This window comes from Danio rerio, chromosome 23, assembly GCF_052040795.2.
Source record: "Danio rerio strain M-AB ecotype USA chromosome 23, GRCz13ab, whole genome shotgun sequence".
Lineage (NCBI taxonomy): Eukaryota > Metazoa > Chordata > Actinopteri > Cypriniformes > Danionidae > Danio > Danio rerio.
The window spans coordinates 11,985,188-12,011,707 of NC_141043.1; the positions used below are offsets into that span (position 1 = coordinate 11,985,188).

The 26,520-nt window shown below is 38.3% G+C and overlaps 2 protein-coding genes across 3 annotated transcripts in view; both read left to right on the plus strand.

Annotated features, from left to right (window-relative positions):
* LOC147831238 (uncharacterized) overlaps window positions 1-26,520 on the plus strand; it is a 650,544-nt gene that overhangs the window by 377,470 nt on the left and 246,554 nt on the right. The gene's annotated exons all lie outside the window — the stretch shown is intronic.
* Window positions 1-26,520, plus strand: part of cntn3a.1 (contactin 3a, tandem duplicate 1) — a 193,199-nt gene that overhangs the window by 45,119 nt on the left and 121,560 nt on the right. For both annotated transcript variants that reach the window (XM_087306666.1, XM_087306667.1), the window contains exons 3-4: window positions 2,237-2,369; window positions 10,106-10,281. In XM_087306666.1, the coding sequence (XP_087162792.1) occupies window positions 2,237-2,369; window positions 10,106-10,281 (309 nt within the window). The remainder of the gene's footprint in view (window positions 1-2,236; window positions 2,370-10,105; window positions 10,282-26,520) is intronic.

Here is a 26,520-nt window from a genome sequence, read left to right on the forward strand (position 1 = left end):
GAGCAGAAGTTGAATCATAGAATTTGTTTAGCTTATAAACCATCATAATTCCTTGGCATATGCAAGCATGTTATTACGGTTATTTTAATAATGGCTTAAACATTGGTTAACATCAGTGAATTATATTATTACATCACAGGTTGTGCCTCACTTAACAACAAAGTTACAGCAGCCCAAAAGCAAACTTATATTAAGAGATTCAGGGCTTTGAGCCCAACTAAAGCAAAGACTTTTTTCCATGATGGTGACTTTAGTTTATATGGTCCACATACGTTTTAAGATAACTGGGCCACGTTTGCCTAATCTTTTCTGGGCTGCTTTAGGCTCACAGCCACATTAGCCAGGGTTAACTGTGTCAAAGATTTACCAAAAGTGGCCCACGTTTGTTTTAGGATAACTGGACCACATTTGCCATATCTTCTTTGGGCTACTCTAGGCTCAAATTCACCTTAGCCATAGCTTTCTGTGTTGAATATTTGTCAAAAGTGGCCCACATATGTTTTAAGATAACTAGGCCACATCTGCCATATCTTCTCTGGGCCACTATAGGCTAATGACTGCATTAGCCAGACTTTACTGTGCTGATTATTTGCCAAAAGTGGCCCATATATGTTTTAAAATAACTGAGCCACATTTGCCATATTTTTTCTGGGCCACATTAGGCTCACAGCCGCAATACCCAGAGCTTACTGTGCCAAATATTTGCCAACATTGGCCCACATATGTTTTAAGATAACTAGGCTACATTTGCACTTGCATGTGTGAGCCACTTTAGATTTAGACCCAGATTACCCTTAAATGACTGTGCCACAATTTTGCCAACTGTGACCCACATTTGTTTTCATCATTTGCGCCAAATGTATGATTTTCCACATGGGCCATATTAGGCTCACAGTCAGATTACATTTTGCCAGAAGTGCCAAATATTTACCTTAAATGGCTCATATATGAATTTGAGTCTTTGCCATTGTACAGGTGGGCCACTTCAAGCTCACATTAATTTTGTCTGGGCCGAAGTAATACTACCAGTGACGCGTAACTGCCTAAAGTGGCCCACATTCGTATGCTATCTGGGTTATTAGACTATTATCTTTCAATTTCTAAAGATGTTTGGTGACTAAAATATTATTTTAATAAATATTTCTATTTAATAAATCTGTTTTGTTTAAATGCACCCCAATACATAGCCTATGTTTACTGAGAAATAGATTCAAATATAAAATTTCAAAATGGGGTGTATTCTGAGCACTGTACTAGCAAAACATAATAGTTGGGTTTTGGTAGAGTGTCTTTGCCACTTATAGTTATTTTTGAACATAAATGAGTTAATCGCATCAGACATGCAGTGCTTAGGTGAGTGGAATGTTTATTTTACCTTATCTTAGTTAAACAGCCACTTGCTTTCAAATATTTTGGGGGAAGTTGATGAATTTATATGTTGTAAATCCAGCAGTACCAATCTCTTCATTGCAGTCCAAACTAACATGATGGTGCCCATCACCAGTCATACATCATATAAAATGATCATTATTAAGCTGTTTAAATGACAAAATACATGTTTTTACACATATGATAATGAGAATATAAGTCACATGATAAGCATGAAGTATTTGAATCCTAAAATCTTAAATAGCGATGAGTTCCAAATTCAGATAACGTGAAAGGTTGAAAACAGAAAATATCCAAAAAATCTGAATCATACACATCTTCTAAGCGTCAATTTAAAGGTATAGTTCACCTCTAAATGAAAACTCATTTTTTACTCATCCTCAAGTAATTTCAGACCTTTATGAGTATCTTTATTCGGTTGAACACTAAGGAAGCTATTTTGAAAAAAAAAGCTAAAAACTGTAACCATTGACTCCTCTAGTAAAAAACAAAAAAAAAGCAAATACTATGGAAATCAGTGGTTAAATATTTTTCAAAATATTTTCTTATGTGTTTAACAGAACAAATAAAGTCTAGCTTGTTTGTTACAAGTAAAAGGTGAGTAAATTGTGACAGAATCTCCTTTTAAAACCCAAAAGTAGTTTTTGGATGATATTTTAGCTAATGCTCTTGTAACAAATTGATATTCCAGATGAAAACACATACATCAAATAGACATCTACGTACATATGCTATAAGATCATGGGCACGGATCTAAAATGCTGTGTAAAACGAAAATGCACTAGTGTGAATGTAGTGTTAGGATTGACTAGCAGTGTAATTGTGTTCTTCTCCTCCTCACCTTTAGACGGCAGCGGTCCTCTGAGGCCAGTTTTCACCAAACAGCCTGGAAGTATTGTATTCCCTCTCCATCTTAATGAGCCCAGCCGGGAGGTCACCTTCAGCTGTGAAGCGCAGGGACGTCCGCCCCCGTCCTACAGGTGAGATCCCAGTGTACACGGGTTTTGGAATAAAAAAATCCAAGACAAGCTTTAATTGAGCTCTTTTTTCTGTCATTGGCAACAAGGAATAGACAATCCATACTTGATTAGTCTATTCAATCTAAGCTTGAACTGAGTTGAGACCTTGGAAGTTTTTTTTTTTTTTTACTGAGTGCCGAGCACATGTTGGGTATTTCTAACATGACAGGGACTCTTTTTTTCAGACTGCCAAGGACACATTAATTTATCAAAGAGAGGAGCTCTCCATTGCCGCTATTACCGAGACCTTTATATTGTCGCCGCAGTCCTTGATTTGACTCATCTTGAGTCAAAAGCAGTCTGAACTAGTCTCAGCTGGTTTGGTCTTTCTGTTTTATTTATTTATTTATTTAGAGTGTGGACCCATGCTGAGTCTAATTGGATTTAATTTCTCTTTGCAAAGCTATTTTCTTCAGCCACTTCTCTTGGCTGTTCTCTTTCTTTGACTCCCTATTGTTCTTTGGATTAAGTCTTGATCTTTCTGTTTTAAGTGAATTTCATTTTATTTTAATTGCACTGTTGATGTATAAAACATTAAATGCAATCTCATTTAAGTTTCTACAGTCAGAGAGTATTTAGCCTGTAACAGTTGTGTCACTAAGATGTTTCTTTTATTATTCAGCAAGGATTTATTCAGTTGAAAACAAATTACGTTGTTTTCTCTTTTTTTTGTCATAATCAACACATTATTAAACAGTACAACTGTTTTCAACATTGACAATAATAAGACATATATTTTGAGCAGCAGCACAAATGATATATAGATAAAGACGTGATAACACACATACATTGCAGACACCGGCTACTTTATTAGGTACATGTCCAACTGCTCGTTAACACAAATGTGTAATTAGCCAATCACATGGCAGCAACTCAATGCATTTAGGCATGTAGATATGATCAAGAAGATCTGCTGCAGTTAAAATCAAACATCAGAATGGGGAAGAAAGGTGATTTAAGTGAGTTTGAACATGGCATGTTGGTGCCAGACAGGCAGGTCTGAGTATTTCAGAAACTGCTGATTTACTGGGATTTTTGTGCACAAACATCTCAAGGGTTTACATAGAATGTTCTGAAAAAGAGAAAATATCCATGGAGCGGCAGTTCAGTGGGTGCTAATGCCTTGTTGATGCCAGAGGTCAGAGGAGAATGGCCAGACTGGTTCGAGTTGATAGAAAGGTACCAGTAACTTAATAAATACTCAGAACAACCGAGAAAAGCAGAATAGCATTTCTGAACGCACAACACATCCAACCTTGAGGCGGATGGACTACAGCAGCAGAGGACCACACCAGGTGCCACTCCTGTCAGTTAAGAACAGGAAACTGAGGCTACAATTGGCACAGGCTCATCAAAATTGGACAACAGAAGATTAGAAAAACGTTGCCTGGTCTGATGAGTCTCGATTTCTGCTGCAACATTCGGATGGTAGGGTCAGAATTTGGCATCAACAACATGAAAGCTTGGATTCATGCCTTGAATCAATGGTTTAGACTGCTGGTGGTGGTGTAATGGTGTGAAGGATACTTTCTTGGCACACTTTGGGCCTATTAGCACCAGTTGAGCATTGTGTCAACGCCACAGCCTTCCTGAGTATTATTGCTGACCATGTTCATCCCTTTATGACCATATACCCATCTTCTAAAGACTACTTTCAGAATCATCTCAGACTGGTTTCTGGAACATGAAAATGAGTTTACTGTACTCAAATGGCCTCCGCAGTCACCAGAACTCAATCCAATAGAGCACATTTGGGATATGATGAAGCAGGAGATTCGCATCATGGATGTGCAACAACTGCGTAATGCCATGTCAATATGGACCAAAATCTCTGAGAATATTTCCAGTACCTTGTTGAATCTATGCCATGGAGGATTTAGGCAATTCTGAATGCAGAATGGGGGTCCAGAATATGTTTTTAAAGGTCCTGTGAAGAGCATTTGATTGGTCAAGATTTGATGATAACCTGAGGTATGAGGTAACTTGGAACAAAACTTTGCTCCATGTAGGCGGAAGTGACAAACTACTTCCTTTATATGTTTATATCAGTTTTATATCTTGTCAATGCAAATTTTGTCACTATTTTGGAGCACACTAGCTTAAAGATATCTTAAAATTAGCAATACTGATACTAACAAATAAAAACTTTATTTTAATTTCATGGGACCTTTAAAATGTTTTAAATAGTTATTGTTTGGATAACAGAAAATTATTGTATTAACCAGAGGTTTTCCAGATCAAATGGATAATGTGGATAAAATGACAATTTAGTATGATGTTAACATGTATTAGCACATCAATATCATTGTTAGCATTTTAGCACATTACATACCTGTTACTAGCATTTTAGCAAATTGCCACTGTAGCAAGATTCATAATATTCCTTTTCGTGACATTTGTAGAATGCTGTAGCACATTTTTTGTATATTTAAACAAATTAAAAATATCATTTTTTTTACATGTTTTGAAACATGCCATTGCTGCTAGTATATTTTAACAAGTTGCTAGCATGTTTAAGGACTTGTTGTAGCTGTAGCTTTTTTAGCCTACATTTAGGTTATTTTAGCAAATTAGTAGCATACTGTAGATTGCTACTATGTTTTAAATTAAATGTTTAAAATTAAACTTTATAATATATCACATTAGTAATTGTTTTTATTGTGATGTTGATCAAATAAATGCTGCCTTATATATCAAAATGCCTACTCCAAACATTTGTATATAAATCTCTATATTATTATGTGGCCACATCAAAAACGTTTTTACAAGTGCATTTCAAAGGAAAATTCACTAGTTTAAAGCTCTTACGCCTGTCTACAGTACATAAAAAAATAATAATCAAAGTGCACACGTTGAAATGCTTGACACTTTAATTTTGCCCTTGGACCATGTACTTCTGTTCAGCGGATAAATAATACATTGTAACATTTTCTCAGCATTTGGATGAAGATGAATGAAAAATGCACTGTTTGGGCTTTTACTCTCCATTAGAGATTGAAAAACATACTCAATGTATTTAAAATATAATATATTTAGATAATTCATATTCAGAGAGTTTCTTTTTAAGATATGCAAAGGAATCTATTCCTTTAAATATATATTCAAAAGAGTTTATATATTTTCTCTGTTTACGTGGGTTTCCTCCTGGTGCTCCGCTTTTTTCCCCACAGTCCAAAGACAATTGGTATCATTGAATTGGGTAAGCTAAATTTTCCATAGTGTATGTGTGTGAATGAGAGTGAAAGGGTGTTTCCCAGTGATGGGTTGCTGCTGAAAGGGCACCAGCTGCATAAAACATTTGCTGGAAAAGTTAACGGTTCATTCCGCTGTGATGACCCCAGATTAATCAAAGGGACTAAGCCAAAACGAAAATGAATGAATGAAAATTTGGACACCATTTTTGTTCAAATGTAAATAAAACGTCAGACATCACAGTGATGCCTTCCACAGTGATGCCTCTTGTACATCATCTTATCTTTTGGGAGACAAATGTGCCATTTCCTGTCAATAAATATCTTGCAGGGTAAATAATAGTCAGAATTTGCCAGGATAATGAATAATTTTTGGCTTGACTGTACGTCATTGAATCTGAGTGACAGACAGACAGAGCAAATAGTGGACTGTTCATGCAAATACATCTCACTCAAGTCTTATGCATTATCCTGTGAGGCACGATGCAGATTTCTATCAATATGGAAAGGTCGAAGATGTTACCTTTAGTTTGTTGGAGTAAAATGTGACTTTGTGAGGGTGTCTTCAGGTTTTTATTTGTATAATTTTGATCTCCATTGTAGATATACTCAGAAAGGAAATTGACATGGATCACATCTTTGTCCACATTTACCTTAGATGGAAACAGTTGTGCCCTTCTCCATTTTCTCTGACTCGTCAATTAAATGACCTTAATTTGCTCTATTATTCGCAGAGTAGACTCATTTGTTTCCATTTGTATGCCATATTGACAGAGGGGTCTGTTTTTTTTCAGTGATTACGATTTAATAATGAGGAAAAGTAGTGATTATGTTACTTGAATCTATTGATTCATTTTGTGGTGACGTAAAGGCGAGGCTTTTGCAGCCTCTGAACTCATGTGCGTCTCTGGGGTTTTGTGGTCTCTGATGTGCTAAGGTTGACTGGACCAGGACATCGATCTGTTAGAAAAGAGCTTCTGCTTTAAAGCCTCTGTGCCTTTTTCATGCAGCACCTATTTACTATTTGATTAAATAAAGTTTGTGGCATCAATTAGATTTTGTTTATTTGTAAAGTTGCAAAACTTAAACAACAACAAGAAAACAGCTCACATCTGGGATGACTTAAGATTAACGTTATAAACATATTACAGTTTCTCTCAATTGCTTTAGCTCAATTCTTGATAGAAATTTGTATTTTTCTAAACAATTTTAGATCTCTGAACAATTAGCTTATTCTCTTAGAGTGGCATTTCTTATTGATTTTGTAAATGTGAAGTGTAATGAAGTGAAGATGAAGTGTAAATGCTTTGGCACATGTGTGCAAACAGTAGGTAAAAATGTTGTTTGTAGTTTGGACAAAAATATTTGCATATGGCTTGTTGATCAAAACTGATAAGTTGAATTTCATTTAAATTGTCAAACTCTTTTCAACTTCTCAATCATTTTTGATTGTGTAAGCCATCACCCTCAAAACAGTATATGAATTCTTTATTAAGTAGTAGTAATAGTGGTATTTAGTTAATTATTTATTATTTACTTATTTATTTTGATTCACTTTGATCCAGTGTTGACTACTGTACTGTATGTGTATATTGCCCACAGCACAGTCGCTACTTTTTTCTGAGAAAGGAGAACGTCCACAATCCTAAACTGCAGCAACGTGCTTGTGGAGAAGCAATTGGAAGAAGTGTAATCTCTGACCTGACCTACAAGAATGACAGGATGTCTAGCAAGATTTGTTTTTTTCATAGATGTTTATTTTGTAGTATTTATTTGAAATAATTTAAATTTACAATGTAATTGGGCAAGTAAGATTACATTCTACTTGTAATACATTTTTACAAATACAAATGTACTATATAAATACAAATGTTCAGTTTTTTCTATGTACTATTGACTCTTCTAAACAAATGTCAGATTTTTTTCAGGCTTGACTGTCATGGTGAAAAAAAAAACTAGTAATTTTGAGCAATGTGGCTCACATAATGATCAATACATTTTATGTATTGCGCAGAGCGCACAATGCAGGGCGCAAACGCTTTCAGGGCGTGTCAGAACGCATTTTTGCTAATTTAAGGACGGGAAAATCTGCTTTGCGCTATGGCGCATGGTCTAAAAGGGTTGAGTTTATTTTCTTAATGAGTTACAGTATAGGTGGGTTTTGAGATTAAACTAATTAGAGCCTCATCTCCCATTCCCTTTAAGAGCCAGCTGCGTCGCGCCATAAGCGCATTTTGACGTAAATTAAGTTCACTTTCGCTTTTGCTCTCGTGGATAGGGAAACCTTTACGCACAGACATAAATTAGCCTATAAATAATTAATTTCGTTTGTTAAGCGCAAAGATTTGTTTTTCAGTTCTAAAATTCAGTTCTAATTTCTAGCAAACGAATAAATGAACAATAATAACCAAGTGTGGTCAAAATACTGAGCTTTTCCAAATACACCTGCCATGCCCCATATGGTCTAAAATTTGACAGGTGGACAAATCTAAGCTTGTTTTTAATAAAACAAATATAAATATGGATATAATAAATAATACAGCTAATAATAATAACATTATACAAAAGCAAATTGAATGAACTGAAAAAGCCTCCCGAGATGAAGAAAGTAAGGCAGTGGTTTTTAAATCTTCATGTAGGCTAGAAATTGATATGTTTTGTAATATTTTAATCATTTATACATATAAATAATCCTTAAGATATTATATATTTTTCATATGTAAAGATATTTGCGTATTGCTCTGCATCTTGTTTGTAGTGTGTAAGCCAGGCGCACTTTGCGCCAGACAATAGACCGACTTTGTTCTGGTCAAAAGATCAGACTATTTACAGTTTCTCAAAATAGCAATGCGCCAAAACACGCCTGCTTTTTTTGACCAGAACGCCTATGGGCGCACATTTGAGCGCAAATGCATTTGCTATTTAAACAGCGTGGCGCAACACCTCAAAATGACCCTTGCGCCAAGCTAAAAGTAGCAAAAGAGTATTGCGCCGCGCCTTGCGCCACATTGCGCCGGGTGTATGATAGGGCCCTTTGTCTCAGTTGCTTTGATGCATTTCTTCCAACAGTATTTACATTTGCACAACAGTTAATGTATTTCTCAAAACAATTAGTTATTTGTGCACATCATAGTAGCAGTTTCTTAATCCTTTCAACAAATTGCAAATGCTTCTAGACATCAGCATCAATTGCTTTCCCACAACTCTCTGCTTTTATATAACGTTATCATTTGCTTATGTCATCTCAGTCAAATTTAAAAAAACAAACTTGTGAATGCTGAATAGTCATTCCATATAAAACTAATAGTCCTCATATCATTACTTGAGTCATTACATATAAAAAGGTTGAACTAGTTGTCAAAATTTTATTTTTAAAAAAATCCTGAAAATGTCTTCTAAATTGAACAATTTCATGAATGATTTACAGACCTATGTATATTGTAGGTTCAGTTCCGATATGTACTGCAATATTGTTTATAGTTGTGCACAGCTCAACTCAAAGGGAGTTTATGTTTGGTGTTTATAAAAGTTTTTTATTCTTTTGCACAATGCTGATAATAAATTAGATTTGCGAAGTGCAAATGCAGTAAAATGTGAAACATACATATTCAGTGTCTTGTACTAAGATAACTCACCAAATACAGTGATGTCTAATTTTTCTGTAGTTTTCAAATGACTGTGCAAATAGTATATAGTGCTGTCTTTAGCATTTTTTAGGAAGTGTCACAACATTTTTTTATTTTTTTTCACTGGATAAAATGTACAGAGTAAACTGTAATAATCAAAATATGACAAAGCCATATGACTATCTTGTTTATAGACAATGGTGTCAGGACTTTTTATGTCAGGACACCTTCATTGACTGAAATACTTGCTTTTGAGGAATGAACTATCCATATTGATCAAGTGACAAGTTTTTGCAGGTTATCAACTATCACCAATTTGTTTGTTTAAAATAACAGAGCAAATAAATTGTTTACAACCACTTGGAGCATACTACACCATTTCTATCCTAAAAGTAGTTCATTCTTGTTATAACTTTGAGATAAAAATCAGGATTTAATTTACTTTCAAAATTTATTTCATATGTTTTTTTTTTTATTTCATTTTAATTTAAGATTTCTGTTCCACTTTATTTCAGTCAACTATAGCAAACTCAGGAATTGTTAGCAGATTAAGTTTTTTTTTTCATAATTCAGTTTAGTGTTTTACCTCAAAGTTTTCTCAGATTTCATATTTTACAGCTGACAATTCTGAGAAGAAATGTCTTTAAGTTTGATTCATAATTTCACTGTTGCAAAACTACAATTCAGAATTATGAAATAAAAATTGCAGATGCATTTTAATATAGTTTATCCTGTGCCAAGCTTTCAAAATAACCTGTATACTGTATTATGAATAACTATGAAGTAAACCTGGCTATGTTATGCTTAGAAAGAGGGAAAAAAAATATTTTCTACTTTTCCAAACTCTCCATTCACTAACATCCCCCTGTGTGTTTTACAGGTGGAAAATGAATGACAGCTTCATTTCTCCTCAGCCTGGTTCTCGATACAGCATCTCCGGAGGAAACCTTCGAATCAGCCAGCTCAATAAAGAAGAGGATGCTGGTATTTACCAATGTCTGGCCTCCAACTCTTTCGGGACTATTCTCAGCAGAGAAGCTAGTCTTCACATTGCTTGTGAGTCATTGCTAAAAGCATTTCTCTTCCAAAAAACTCAAGCTCTTGAAGGTTTAGTAGACTCAGTTCTGTGGCCAGAAATATTTTGAAAGTTGTCTTCTCATCATCTCAGGTGGCTCAGTAGGTTGGTAAGTTCTGTATGTGCTCTGAAACTAGTCATATAGTAATACAAAAAGTATTTATGCTGAAGTTAAAGGTAAAAAAAAAGACACACAGTTCATCTAACTTTTTCATTCAACATGGTGTAAATTCTGATGGTTGGAAGATTGTACTGTATGACCACAAACATCAAGAGGGGCTGCACAATATTCGCGAAATTTTTTTCCCGACAATATATAATGCACCAGATTTTGTCTTGTTTTAAGAAAAAATATGCCAAAATTAGGTGAGTTTTTCCCTAAAACAAGTAAAATAATCTGCCATTGGGGTTAGCTAAACAATCTTATGTCAAAAGGAAAAACAAGATTAATTTGCTTACCCCATTGGCAGATTATTGTGCTTGCTTGTTTTAAGGAAAAACTCACTTAATTTTGGCATTTCATTTTTTAAAACAATACTATGTTTTGCTTGTCTAGATAATGTTTCTTGATTTGAGAATTTTTAGATATTTGGACTAGAAACCAGACAGAAAATCTAAGTAAGAAAAGCATTTTTTGCAGTGCATTCACTTTTTAGAGTCAGTTGTGTTGCGCCATGGCACATTAACTGTTTACATAGTCGACTTTGTAAGTAGAAAAACTGAGAGAGAAAACAGTTAAGCAAACCATCTGCAGCGCAAAGATAGAGAACAAGCCTCCTCCATTCAGCCTCTTTACTTTACCTTTAGTCTTTACACGTTCACCTTTGTAGATAAGGAACCGGTGTTGTACATATCCCACTGAAGACATCTATCAGCCCATATATTTATTTTGTTTGTTAAGTGCAAAAATTAGTTTTAAAGCTATTTTTTAAATTCAGTTCTAATTTCCAGCAAACGAATAAAGTTATATCCAAACACACGTCCTATCCCCCATATGATCCATAACCCAACAGGTAGACAAATATAAGCTTGTTTTTATTAAAACAAATATAAATATGCAAATAATTAATAATACTAATAATACAAATAACATTATACAACTGGAAATTGTCATGAATAAACTGAAAAAGCCCCTCGACATGAAGAAGGCGTGGAGGTAGTGGTTTTTATATAAGTGTTTCCTGTAGTGTTTTTTTTTTTTTTTTTTTGTTAAGCTGTGGTGGCAGGCCCTTTACACAGATCTTCCAACTACCTATGGCATTATTTCAGTGACAGATGTAGTGACGGTGTATTACAAGTCGAGATTGCATTCATGTAATACAAGCATGCAAATCTCTTAGCTTGAGCACCAATTTCCTCTATTCCTGCACAAAACTTCTTGCATACCCCCTCAAATATGCTTAAGTGGGCTCTCAAATAAACGTTGCTAAAGTGCGATTTAGCGCTTTTATGTATCGCGTATGTCTCCAACATTTATTAGATTTGCTAGAAATATTTATGAAGATCTCCAATAGACCTGCAGAATGGCATTGATGCATCCTTAAGTAAAGTGAAATGGCCATAAACTACAGCAAGATAAAGTCATTGTATGGAGAACGATCGAGGTTACTTCTGTAACCCTTCGTTCCCTGAGGAGGGGAACGGAAGTGCTATAGGTGGATTTGATATAGAAAATCCACGTATGGGAGGATTCAGTTCAGAAGCCGCTTGTCTGAAAGAGTAACGAACGGGCCAATGAATTGGCAGCGTAAGCTTGCGCAGGTGTGCTTCATTGCCAATTATCCCAGCATATAAGCACACCTTTAAGCTGAAGAGACTTTTAACAGCTAAGGGACAGTCATTATGGCGATGAAATATAGCACTTCCGTTCCCCTCCTCGGGGAACGAAGGGTTACTTCTGTAACCTCGAACGTTCCCCTTCGGTTGGGGAACTCCAGTGCTATAGGTGGATTTGATCTAGAAAATCCACGTATGGGAGACTATGGAAAACGCCATAATGACTGCACCTTACCAACGCCTCCGATGAGAGGGCAGTCAAGCAAGCGTGACGTACCCAAATCATGGAAGGCGCGGTCCTTCAACGTGCCCTTGGCCCTAACTTATCCCCACTTCAAAGGAAGTTTTACGGAATAGGTATATTTTTTTGGGAATCGCTAGCGTCTAGATAATTCTAGGAAATACGACAGTATGTTGGGAAGCAAGCAATCCCGGTAAGGAGGACGCTGCGGAGACCATCCGCACCCAGTGGGGGAGACAAATGGAAAACATATGGACTAGCCTAAGAGGGGGATTGCGCATAAAAAGGTGGTTAGCGGATAGGGAAGGCACGGGTCCACCCAAGAGGGGGGACTGAACCGTGGCGGAAAAGACATATGGTATCACCTGTTGGGGATTGCACATAGCCTGTACCTATACCCAAAACGCGGGCTGACCAGCGGGCAGATCTACAAATTAGTGGGCCAGCAAGTGACTCCTCCGCTGAGTCAGTGTTGGGGGCCACGGAGGAATCTGCAGGGCTCACTGAACAGGGAACTTACTGACAGACAGGGAGTTGCACATCTCTCCGTGTTAGGAAAAAAAGGCACCGCAAGCGTGTTACAACACCCCACCGAGTTGTTTCCTCAATCACCAAGGGTTACCTAATACCCTTGAGGTAGGCGCGAACTGGACACAGTAAGGAAAGGGCTGGGTCTGCCTCCTCCGGGCGCAGCGCTTGCAGGGTTACTACCTGGTCTCTAAAGGGAGTGGTAGGAACCTTGGGCACATAACCCAGGCGGGGTCTCAGGATAACGTGAGAAAAATCCGGCCCAAATTCCAGGCACTAGTCACTGACCGAAAATGCCTCCAGGTCCCCGACCCTCTTAATGGAGGCCAACGCGACCAGCAGAGCTGTCTTCAAGGACAGAAATCTTAAGGATACTGAATCGAGTGGCTCGAAGGGATCTGAACGCAGGCTCGTGAGGACGAGGGCAAGATCCCAAGAGGGCATGAGAGGGGGGCGAGCTGGATTAATTCGCCTAGCACCTCTGAGGAACCGGATGATGAGGTTGTGCTTTCCCATGGTGCCGCCAGCTACCGCGTTGAAAAGTGGAGATGGCGGCCACGTAAACCTTGAGAGTGGAGGGCGACAGCCTACTCTCCAGCTTCTCTTGAAGGAAAGAGAGCACAACACTGATCTGGCAGGTTCGGGGGTCTTCTCAGCGAGAGACACACCATTCAGTGAATAGACTCCACTTCAGGGCGTAGGCGTGCCTCGTGGAGGGGGCTCTAGCCTGAGTGATGGTATCAACCACCGTAGACGGTAGGCTACCTAAGTCTCCCTCGCGTCTAGGGACCACACGTGGAGGTTCCAGAGACCGGGGCGAGGGTGCCAGATGGTGCCCTGTCCCTGAGAGAGTAGGTCATCTCTCAAAGGGGTCCGCCAGGGGAGGGCCGTCGCGAGGAGGGAGAGCTCTGATATCCAGGTCCGGTTGGGCCAGAGGGGCGCAACTAGCAGAACCTGCTCCTCGTCCTCCCTGACCTTGCACAATAGCTGCGCGAGCAGGCTCACTAGGGGAAACGCATACTTGCGTGTGCCCCGAGGCCAGCTGTGGGCCAGTGCATCCGTGCCGAGAGAGCCCTCGGTCAGGGAAAAGAACAACTGGCAATAAGCGTTCTCTGGAAAAGCAAACAGATCGATCTGGGCCTCCCCGAATTGCGCCCATATCAGCTGGACAGACTCGGGGTGGAGTCTCCATTCTCCAGAATGAATTGCTGTCGTGAGAGCGCATCGGCTGCACGGTTGAGCTTGCCTGGAATGTGAATGGCGTGCAGCGATTTCAGCTGTGGATGACTCCAGAGGAGCAGACGGCGGGCGTGCTGAGACATGTGGCGAGAGCACATACCCCCCAAGCGGTTGATATACGCTGCCGCCGCCCTACTGTCCGTCCTGACCAGCACGTGTTGCTGCTCCAACACCGGAAAATATCGGTGGAGAACGAGGAACACTGCCAACTGCTCTAGGCGATTGATATGTCAATGCCGCTGGGTACCTTTCCAAAGACCCGCAGCTGCATGCCCGTGACACACGGCTCCCCAGCCCGTGTTGGAAGCATCTGTTGAGACAACTACATGACTGGACGCCTGTCCCAGAGGCACACCGGCCTGCAGGAACGAGGGGTCATTCCAAGGGCTGAGGGTGCAGCGACACAGCGCAGTAACAGAGACTCGGTGTGTGCTCGCATGCCATGTGTGTCTTGGGACTCGATCTAGAAGCCAGTGCTGAAGTGGTCTCATATGGAGCACTCCGAGCGGCGTGACAGCCGCAGCGGATGCCATATGCCCCAGGACCCTCTGAAAGTATTTCAGTGGGACCACTATTTTGCTGTCGAGCTCCCTCAGACAGTTCAGCAACAGGCGAGCGCGCTTTCCGGAGAGGCGCGCTACCATGGTGACCGATTCCAGCTCCATCCCAAAAAAAGAGATCCTCTGCACAGGGGCGAGTTTGCTCTTTTCTCGGTTGACCTGCAATCTCAACAGGCGAAGGTGCCGGAGCACCTTGTCTCTGTGCATAGTCAATTGCTCCCGCGAGTGGGCTAAAATCAGCCAGTCGTCGAGATAATTGAGTATGCGGATGCATTGAGTATGCGGATGCTAAGGCACCCTCCGCGAGTTTGGTGAAGACCCGCGGAGACAGAGAGAGCCTGAAGGGGAGGACCTTGTATTGCCACGCTCGACCTTCGAGCGCAAACCGCAGAAACTGGCGGTTCACTTACTGCTTAATACGTTTTGATACCATTTATAAACTTTTATAAGCATTTCTAAGCTGAATCTTTTGAATGAGAAGCTGTATTGTAGCTGTGGCGAGAATTCTTTTTTTGGTGTGGCGCCCCGCCATGGAAGAATGAATGTAGCGGAAACCATGTATATTTATGTAGATAGTTTCTCAAAATAGCAACACACCAACAATACAGACGTTAACACATTTTTTCAAGACAGGAACACCCATGAGTCCACAAAGATGCAGAAACAGATTTACTATTTAAAAAACATGGCACAAAACAGGAAAATTAGGGTTGCATTGGCTGAAAATAGCAACAAATTACCCCAAACAGGTCTTGCGCCTTACTAGGCCAGGTGTATGATAGAGTGATGTCACAAAAGATTAGCCTTTTTAAAACTGCTGAACAATTGAACTTTTTAATATGAAAATATTTTGTTCCACTGGTATTCATTCTGGTTACTGCAATTGTGTTATAATGATCCACAACTAATGAGATCTTAGCTGTGTTGCTAAAACTGTGTCATGGCCCTCATACTTGCTTTGTTTTCTCGCTGTGATGTGAGCTGAATCTCTGCTGGCAAGGTAAACTCAGTCTTCTCTGTGGGATGATTAGCAGGCTCATCTGCAGCACTGAGGCCATGTGATGGATGTGAGTCTGACTTCAGAAGCTGTTTCCTGCTGTCAAACTCAGTGTGATCTTTAAACCCGCTCAGGCTTCAGTGAAATGAAGGTGGCACGCATGCAGGTCCTTAAGCTTTATGTGTTATCTGTGTTTTCTCTCAATTACCTGGACCTAACCTGCTGTGGTGTACAAATTCATCGCTTTCTTATTGTCCTGTGTCTGTAAAGCAGCATAGGATGATCTTGCTTTGTCTTATGTTTCAATTTTGTAAATTTTAGAAATTTAGTTTCTGCACAATACTGTTAAAAAAACAAGTTATCCTCAAATGAACATATAAACAATATATAATGTTTAATTAGAAATGCATTAAGGGAGCAGTGGCTTTCAGAACTTGTCCATAAAAAATATGGGCACAATATGCTTGGATTATTGTACAAATTGTACATTGTATTATGTGAAATAATGCTAATGTTGTGCTCTGATTTGACATGAAATAATCATAACCATCATAATAATTCAAGTTATACAGTAGAAACTATATAAAGACTCATTTCTAAATGGTCTGTTCAAAAAGCTTGATCAATGTTTGTAGTTGCGTAGTGTCATACACAGGTAAAATCCATCAGAGTAAAACATATTACTAAAATAATGTAATAAACAATAACTGAATTACAAAATGTTACATAAAATACCCTAAGTTTCCAGTACAAAAGGCAATAAATTATAATAAATACATCACAATATCCATGTTTGTCTCCATATATGACTAAGGTCCAATCCCAATTTTATTTTTGCACCCTTACCCCTTCCCCTTTCCCGTAGCCCTTAAAACCGAGTGTGATGGGAAAGGGCTTCAAATTGTACCCCTAAGAACCGGAACAGCACTACAGCACCGGCACACATCATCAGATGTCATCAAGATTGCTCTTGCTTCTTATGAGATCAGACAATCACGACTGCTGTAGTTATTACAGTTGTGTTTTTTTTTTTTTGGTATTTATCTTCAAGAAATCACTGAAGGCATATATTATGTTATCATAACAATATAATGTGGCAATAAGTAACTATACTGTGCATTTACACAGTGGCCATATTAATCTACTGTATGCACACACACCAAAAGTAACATTAACATTATAGCAGACACTGTAAAAAGCTCATTCCTAGTCACTAAACTTTTCTGACAGGGTATTCGAGTGTCATTGAGTGTCAGACTGTTGTGAGACAACTACACAGGAGTTATGATTATGGATTATAGATCGCGAAATTCAGCGGTTTTTATTTTAGCATTTTTTTTTTTTATATGATGGTAAAGCACAAAGGGGAAGGGCTAAGGCGTGGAATTGGGATTGGGCCTATGCAGGTTAACTTACAATTATTCTACTGTAGCATTTGTATAAACCTTGAACGAAATAGTAATGAATAAAGGAAATAATTAATTATACATAAAATGATTAGGTTGCGAACAAATTCAGAAGACATTGGACATGTTTGCTTTTAGTATAGTTGTGTAAATGAATAATTTAGGCTAAATATTATACAGTATACCAAATATAATTGCATGCCTAATGTAAAAGGTTACTTAAAATAAAAATAAAACATGATTTGCTTTAAATGCATTTTTAAATTTATGCATTGTTGGTCCTCAAAGCTGCTAGAAACCTTTTAGAATTTCACATCAGGGAGCTGTTTTGTATTCCTAAAGATGCTGACACATGTGCATTCATCCACTTCAGCTAGACTCGTTTTGAAGTCATGCATCTTCCGATGAGGAACAACACACACATTTACAAAAAAATGCTGTGAACACAGCCAGACAAAATGAGATTGTAAACACTCAAAGCGAACTTCTGCCAATGTCGTGATGATATTATACACTACCTGACAAAAGTCTTCTCATTGATCGCAGTTGTAAGAGCAACAAATAATAACTTGACTTCTAGTTGATCATTTAAAAAAGTGGCAGAAGGTTGATTTTTCTGTGCAATCATCTGTTGAACTGATCCCAATCATCACAAATACTGCAGAAGACCTATTGCAACCCGCATGGATCCAAGATTCTCTCAGTCAAGTTTGGTAAAGGAAAAATCATGGTTTGGAGTTACATTTAGTATGAAGGCATGTGAAAGATCTACAGAGTGGATGGCAACAATAAACAGCCTGGGGTAACAATGCATTTTTTGTGCAGCCGATTACATTACAAAACACTGGAGAGGGCAAATTCTTCAGCAGGATAGGGCTCCTTCTCATACTTCAGCCTCCACATTAAAATTTCTGAAAGCAAAGAAGGTGAAGGTGCTCCAGAATTATCCAGCCCAGTCACCAGACATGAAGATTATTGAGCATGCCTGCGGGAAGATGGAGGAGGCATTGAAGATGAATCCAAAGAAACTTGATCAACTCTGGACGTCCTGCAAGAACACTTTCTTTGCCATTCCAGATGACTTTATTAATAAGTTAATTGAGTCATTGCAGAGATTGATATATGCAGTCCTCCAAGCTTGTCATAGACAATATGAGTTCATTTTCCACTGCACCGTGACTTTAAATTCTATACATTATTTTTGTTAAAGGGTCACGAAACACCAAAACACATTTTTTGAGCTGTTGACAGTCGTATATGTGTCCCACATTGCTAAAAACCCTATTAGGACACCTATATTTCACTAAAAAGTGTAAATTGGTTGTTTTTGCGTTATTTCAAGCAAATTCGTACTTCCGGTTTGAAACAAATTTTTGAAGCTGCGTCACAGTCATGACATAATAGCGTTGTATTCCAGCGTGCAGACTTGACGTCTGTGCCAGAGTGTGTCTTATTACGTCTTAGAGTGTGATGCATTAATGCATGAGTAAGGCTTGGTTCAAACCAATCAGCACGCTCTATTGTGCAACTTCATTAATATTCATTACTGTCACAGTGTTTAGACGACAGACACACCACGTTGTATTGGCAAAACAAGCGTGAAGTGTTGCTTTTATAGTTTGCTGCAGTTAAGTTTCGTTTTCATTTTCTCCCTGTGAGAGCTCAGCTGGAGTCACATGTGGATATACAGTGTACGCGATGCTCAACAACAATAACTTACGTGTCTAAGGAGGATTATTGTTTACCTGAGAGCTGTTCTCATCTGCAAACGCTGAGATCCGGATTCGCTTGTAGTCTTCTCTTAATAAAGACGCGGCTCTAGTTGCTGGTGATTGTCCTGTCTTTACAGATTTGGTAAGTGAGCGACCAGTGCTCTTTTTTTATTCAGTTTGTTCGTATCGAACTAAGGTAACTATTGCACCGAGTGTAAACATGTTAGCACTACAACCAAACTTTAACCTCGTGTAGGGTTTTCACCGCATTTTGTGACCAGAATAACACACACGGCTTTCTGACACTACCTGCTGTGTGCATCTAAGTTTCCGGGAAATGCGGAGGTTTTTTTTTCCTCTCATTCGCGAGGGGCATGAATGAATTCCCTGAATGAAAGAGCCAAACTGCAGTTAAAGTCCAACATTTAATAATTTGGCAAATAATTCGACTACAGATGTCCATGTAGGTTAAACACCATCACTTTCTCCTGTGTGTGTGTGTGTGTGTGTGTGTGTGTGTGTGTATTTTGACTCTGAAACTTGCGCTTGCCCAAATAGACACTTCCACACCCTCCCACTTTAGTTCTTCCAACACTCCCCCCTAAACAGAGCTGGACACGTCCACTTTTCTGACTTTTTCCAAAGTAGAGGTGTGAAAACACCCTGCTGAAACGAGGGGGTTTCATGGCCCTTTAAGTGACGAGACTTCTGTCTAAGCAAAGTCAGACCTTACTATCCTAATAAAGTCATTAAAAATCAAGACATGATCATATTTTATTTTGGTAAAATATGCAAAATCTAGAGGCCTTTGTCTATAAGCCACTTCTAATACCAAATGATGAACTTGAAGTCAAGTTATTATTTGTTGGTCCTAAAACTTGGACAGGTGACAAGACTTTTGTCAGGTAGTGTATTTGCAGTAAACAATCAAGTAAACTTGCAGACATGTTGAGGATAAATCAGCCTTAAAGGGCTATAAATGTGGTCTCAATTATTTCAGGATCTACATTATTTTGTGACTGTCACATGTTCCCCTGTGTTTTCCATTCATCAACATCACATTATTCAGTCTGGCCTTAATTACACTGGTTACTCTACCAAATCGACAGCAGTTCCTATAATCTCAACTGCACACCTGCCAACTGGAAGCTCAGATATTAGAGCTGATGAGAGCAGTAGAGTAGCATGGCACCATTAGCGTAACCAATAAACCTGTGTCCCTCCATCACTCTTCATTAACATCAACAGTAACTTAACATTATCTCTCTCTGTGTTTCTTTCTTATCCTCCTTCTTTGTGTTGATGTTCCTGTGAAAGTACAATGTAGTCTCCATCTGCTATTCCTGCTCCCACTCACATATTTTATTTGAACAAACACTTTGAGTGTCCTTTTTTCTTCCTGTCTTCTTTCATTTAGTATATAATGACAGAAGCAAGGTCATTTTGGTGACCTCGGCAAATTATTTACCCATTAAGACCTGCTTTTGGAATGAAAAGCTTATATAAAAGAAGTTCTGCCTCCTACTGTCCAGGGGTGACTGAATTCAAAATGAAATAAATGAAAAAAACTGCACAATTTAGCCACAACCTTCCCAGCCCACACTATTGCTCCAGTTGCCAATTGATTCATATCTCTGAGTTTTTTTCTTGTGCTTCCCCTATCACATACACTCTATGGAAACTCTCCCTGAGCTCTGAAATTCAGGGGTTCTGAGTCTGGGGTGGCCCAGAGTCTCCACACATCATGTCTCACAACTCTACACAACTGCAACCTGCTTCATGCTAAAGTGGCCAATCTCATTTCACTCATGGCCATGGAGGCTATTCTGTACTTCTTTATCTTGACTACTTTGTATTCCAGCTTAGTCAAGTCACCCTTTGTACAATGTAGATTTCGCAAGCCCCCTTCAAAGGAATGAACAGGAAAATGATAAAACAATCAGAAAACAATAAATATTTTATTGGACATATTCAAAAAAATCAGGCAGGAAGCAGATTATTAGTAGAATGCTAGTGTATTTTAAATTAGTCCAGAATTCATGTAGTTCAGTTCAAAGCCAATGACATTGCTGATGAATGTTTCACTGAAGGGCAGCTCCACCTACCACAACCAATTAAGGCCAAAAGAGATAGTGGCAAGAAACCAAAACTCCAGACATGGCGAACAGACCTCAGGAGTAACCAGGCTCAGTCAGGGGACCAGTTCTCCTCTGGCCAAACGGATAAGAGGCAGAGCTCCAGCATAAAAAGGTTGGGCAGAGCTTAGTCTGCACTCCAGAGGTATTCCTCTCAGATGGTACTCTTGAGGGACTTTGTAAAACTTGCCCTCCAGAGGTCAACTTTTTTAGTCAGAACTTTTAAAGCTTTCTGCTGAGCTGGCTGTCCTGAGATTCTGAGATGCATACTGTCAAACAGCCAGACAGGAAGTCTTTCTCTCAGCGGGTGCTTCCGAAGTCTTTGCCTCCTCACAACGACTTTGTTTTAGTACTAATCAGTTGTCTCCAGTTTCACCAGATTTACCGTAGTCACTGGCACCATATTGATGGTGAAACCTATGGCCAAATTTCTTTATTCCCCAAACTATAAGGATGCAAGTCAGAATGTAACAGAGAAGTCAGCTCTCAAGCTATATGGATAAGCAGAGATATTATACAACCAAATCCATCTGTGGTGAGTGAGAATTACTGTAAAATGTATATTGCGTTAAAGCTGTTTTGTGGTATGTGCACAGCACAAGTTCTGGTTTTGCTTTGTGGAATGAAAATACAGATAGTGCCATCGACAGGTAATTAAAAGATCCATTCTTTCGTGGAAGCACAGAAGGTGCGTTGTTGTCTTTCATTTCATGTGCTCAGATGCAGCATTTTGGTCCAGTTGAGACTAGGGGCCTGTTTCAGTAAGGAGGTTCAAACAACTCAGAGTTTAAACTTGAACTCAGTGAAACAGAGACAGTTAGCGTGGGAAAACAGCTGCTCAAGTTAATGCATAATTTTACATTTAAAGTAATGAAATATTTAAGTATAATAAAATAAGTAATGAGTGACATTTAATGAGTGACAAATGATGTGACATTTAAAATATTTTTATAAACTTTTATACACGTTGATCATTTTAATAGACTTAAATTGACTTGTGTGTCTGCCTTTTTTATTGATCAAGTGATAGAGGTTGATATGACATTTAGAATGTAAGCAGAACTAAACAATAGTTTTTAGAAAAAAAACAATAATCCCATTAATCTAGTTACAGTACATGTCGATAGTCAGTGAATTTAAGCTAATTATTTATGAAAAAAGGAAGAGCCATTCTCGTACGTGACTTTGTTCTTTGTGTGACTAAAATGTTGTCAATAGCTATGTTTCCATCCAAATACATTACATAAATGTATGTGCAAAACTGTAATATTGCATAAAAGATGTGCGAATAAAACAGCTTTTCCATCCAACGAGTCAAACAGAACAAAATCATCACTTCCTGATTAACTGTCAAGAAATAGCAACAGTAAAAACTAGGGATGTAACGGTATCAGAATTTCACGGTACGGTAATACCTCGGTATGAATGTCACGGTACGGTATTTATTGAATCATTTACAGGAAAGAACAAAACTTATGAAAATACTCCAAAAAAGTGCCAAAAGTGTCAATGACATACAAATTAGCCATCTATCTGTAAGCTTTGAAACAGGAACTTCAATTTTAATAACAAAAAATTATTAAACCATGTAAAAAAATAAAGTTTCAATTTAGTATTGTTGAAAACTCATCACATTCAACATTTAATCACACTCAGCCCATCTACCCAGATGAGAGCTCTGCTAGTCGGACTTCTCATCAAGCATCTCCCGCTGGATCTAATCTCATTATATTTATTAAACGGGATATTTCATTTATCTTGTTGTCTTTATCTAACGACATATTCCCTGACTTTGGGCATTGGAATCTATTACTTGTTCTCAGGTAACGTGTTTTGGCTGAGCGCAAAGATAAGTTAATGATTAATGTAACCACGTACATTCTGTATATTGACTGATCGCTTGCCTTTATTTCCTATAATGTATAAACTTATTGTATGTTATACTTTTAAAATGGCCATTATCGATTCTTAAAACTGATACTCAGCAAAAGAGAGGCTGTGTTTCGTATTTTCACTGAAATTGAAAGGAGGCAGTTGTTATCGGCTCCGTTTTGATATAAATATGCACACAGTAAAGATGACGCTCATCTTATGCAGCACGGCGCCTCAACATTTCTGCTGTCTAAGTTGCTAATATTAAAATGAAAATAGGCAGTTCCTTAAATCATGTTTACAGTTTATTGTTGAGAAAGTGAAACAACGAAGCCAGGGTGATGTGAATGAAGTTATAAAGTACACTGTTCCCTTTGAAGATTTACCCGTGTCCTCGGTATAATCTGCTTTTCCATATCAAACTGAGAAGAAGAGACTGCAGCCTTGATCAAACTTGCGAAGTCTGAACTTACACGGAGATAATGCAGCACTGAACTGTGCGTGTAAAGCAGGTCGCACACCAGAAGCGACGCTCGGCGGCGCGCCACGCAGCGCCATGTATTTTAGAATTCTAATCATAGGTTTCTATCAGGATACACACACCGGCGCCGCAAGTCGGCGGCTGTCGGCGGCGCCCGGCGACGGCTCAGGACGCAGTTCATTTTTCAGCCGCGCCACAGAGCGCCATCTGATTAGTTTTATGTTAAATATCATTCGAATGTGCGCGTCTGGTGTGCGATACTTTAATCTGTCATGTACGCGCCGTGTCGCGGCGCCGAGCGGCGCTTCTGGTGTGCGACCTGCTTTAGAGTTTTCCAGCTCTTTTCATCCCCGCTTCTAGCAGCACACTCCATTTCCGCATTACTGGATCTGTAGCAACAACAGACCGCAAGGGATGATGGTCAAGCATGGGCTGATGGCAATTGTAGTTTTCGTTACCTCCCGTTCGCTTCATTCGCCTGAGCAAATTTTCTCAGAAGACCTATAGTTTTACCGAGTCATGCGACTTCGGTAATATCGAAAAAAATTAATATTGCGGTATGACGGTATTTACAATACCGTTACATCCCTAGTAAAAACAGTTTTTACAGCAGTAGAAGAAGCTGCATGAATATTTTATTTATTTAATAAATGCACTTGCACCTCAGCAGACAATGTTAACATACAATAAACACATGGGGGCTTCAATTATGCATATGTATCATATATATATATATATATATATATATATATATATATATATATATATATATATATATATATATATATATATGAACAGTTTTTTTCACATGGCTATACATTTAAAGTATAATTAAAAATGTGTATTTTTAATCTTTTTTTTTTATAATTGAAAATATATTTTGAAGGGCTAAATTCAAAATTACCTTTTGGGAGTCACATCCAAGCAAGCCTATAATGTTCTGTTAACCAGTAATGTTAGCTTGATTAGCCATTTATTCTCCTTATGCCTAATCATGTTGATCTTTTGTGCTTTTCCACTTCATTTGGTTTGACAGCTATATCTAATCGCTATCTATAGTTGCTTCACAAGTCAATGGTTCCTTGGTGAGTGTGTTTGTTAATAAGAGGTACATACTTTATGTGCATCTGTTTGTCTTAATAAGCAAGTACTGTAATAATTCATTTTGACTTGATGATTCATTTACAACCTGAAAATGGTTTGTGATCTCAAGGCAAAAGAAAAACATTTTGTGGTTCTAATACCTCTACAAATGGCCTTTTGTTATAGCCAGTGAGTGAATGTCATTGCCAAAGCAAGTTCAAACATAGGCAGTGCATAAATACAAGCCTTATTTAATGGGTAAATTTGACCTGTGCTGACGCTTATACAGTAAGCATAATTGCCCCATTTTTGAGCTGGATTCATATAAAAATTTTTATATTTTTATAATATTTTTGAATATTTTATTGATTTACATGTTGTAGCACCTTCTCTATAAATGCAAGATGTTACAATGAGGGAGTTCACAAAAATTTTTATTTCACACTGAAATTTCAAAACTTCACAAGCCTGTTTTTTTTTTTTTCCTTCTTGTTTAATTTCTCTACAAGTGCATATATAGTCCACACAAACAAAAGTAATCAATATAGAGAATCAAGCAGTCATTAAAAGTAAACAGTCTGTTTAAATGATATAGATGGTTAGGTGATTGTTGCGTAGATGGTTTTGAGTGCGATGCAATAATATCCACTTCCTCACTCTGGGAAAACGATAGTACGATGAGGAATTTAACAGTCACTGACCATCATTTTAAGTGTACGCATATAGTTTACTCACCAATGATGAGCATAAAGAATGCTAAAACCCAATCATTGAAGTCCATTGAAAGCACCAAGAATCCCCTCATCTGAAAATCTCTAGGACAACATTCATGTCTACATAAGAAATGGGGCAAATCACAACTAAATATCAAAAATACTTTCAAACTTAAAACTTATTTAATACTCACATTTGAGCACCAACAATAATGTTCTCAAAGCAATCAGAAGCAGAGTGGGTCGGTAGCCTAAAGCTGCGTCCCAAATCGCACAATTATGCACTATTCTACGCCATTTTGTAGTATAAATAGTGCAAGTAATGCGTTCACACTGAAAACTCTAAAAAATAATAAGTGCACTTTAATTACCAGGATAATGCACTCATTCAGACGGTAAAATGAAATGTGTAATGATGGACACTTCACACACTCAACGACCGCAGGTTTGCTCACGTAGCGGAAGGGGCGGATCTATCGGGATAACACATGTTGGATAACTGTTTTGGATAGTAAAAGCAAATTTCTCCTGCGAGAGTGATTATAGCGCCTCCCGATGGTGAATACGGTTATACTCATGGCAGATATTATTTGATAGTTTGCTCATTTATTTCACTGATTTGGCAACCAGCAAACGACATCAGGGAAACGGTTTTGAAGCTTAGTAAAAAAACAATAGTGCTCCATTTGGGACAACACTTCATACATATACTATGCTGTTGAGTGTGTAAGTGCATAAGTACATAGTTCATGAGTGCATAGTGTATAGTGTGCCATTTGCCATGCAGTTCCCTCTACCAAACAGGACTCACTTGCTCTATGGTGAGCTGGAATATATCCAGTTCTCACTTCCCTCTAGTGCAACCTAGTGGCCTGTAGTAATATTGCAAACCTGCTTCTCACATCACAAGGAACTAAAACAACAATTAAAGCATGTAACGTTTGTTCGTTACAATGTTTTATTTCATCTGTGCATAAAAAAGAGTGGGTAACATTTATCATGTGGCATGTGGGAATATAAATTTATATTATCTATATAACTGAAAAGTTCTTAGAGTGTGACTGACCTTAAAATGTCTTAGTTTTCTGAGCCCTGACTGTCTCCAAAGTAATGCAAACTGTCCGTTTCACAGCACGGCTGTGTCTATTGTCTTCTCAAGTCGGTCAACTGGTCAGATGGTTTCTGTCTCAGGAACATCATTTGCACAGTTTTAATGCTAACAACTCTGCCGTTGTCTTTTGTTGATTAACTCATCTGGTCAGTTGCTGGGCAGGTTTTTCTAACACCTATATGCCAGTTAACATGCTGACTTCAATACTGAATTTGCATGCTTTGTTTAGCCATCTCCCCTACTCCTAAGAAGATAATATAGATAGGACAATCATTTGTGTTAATTCAGACTTTTGATAAAACTCGCAGACTGCAGAACTCCAGTAGGCTTTGCAGACACATAGACTTCTTCAAGACGCTGTATGAC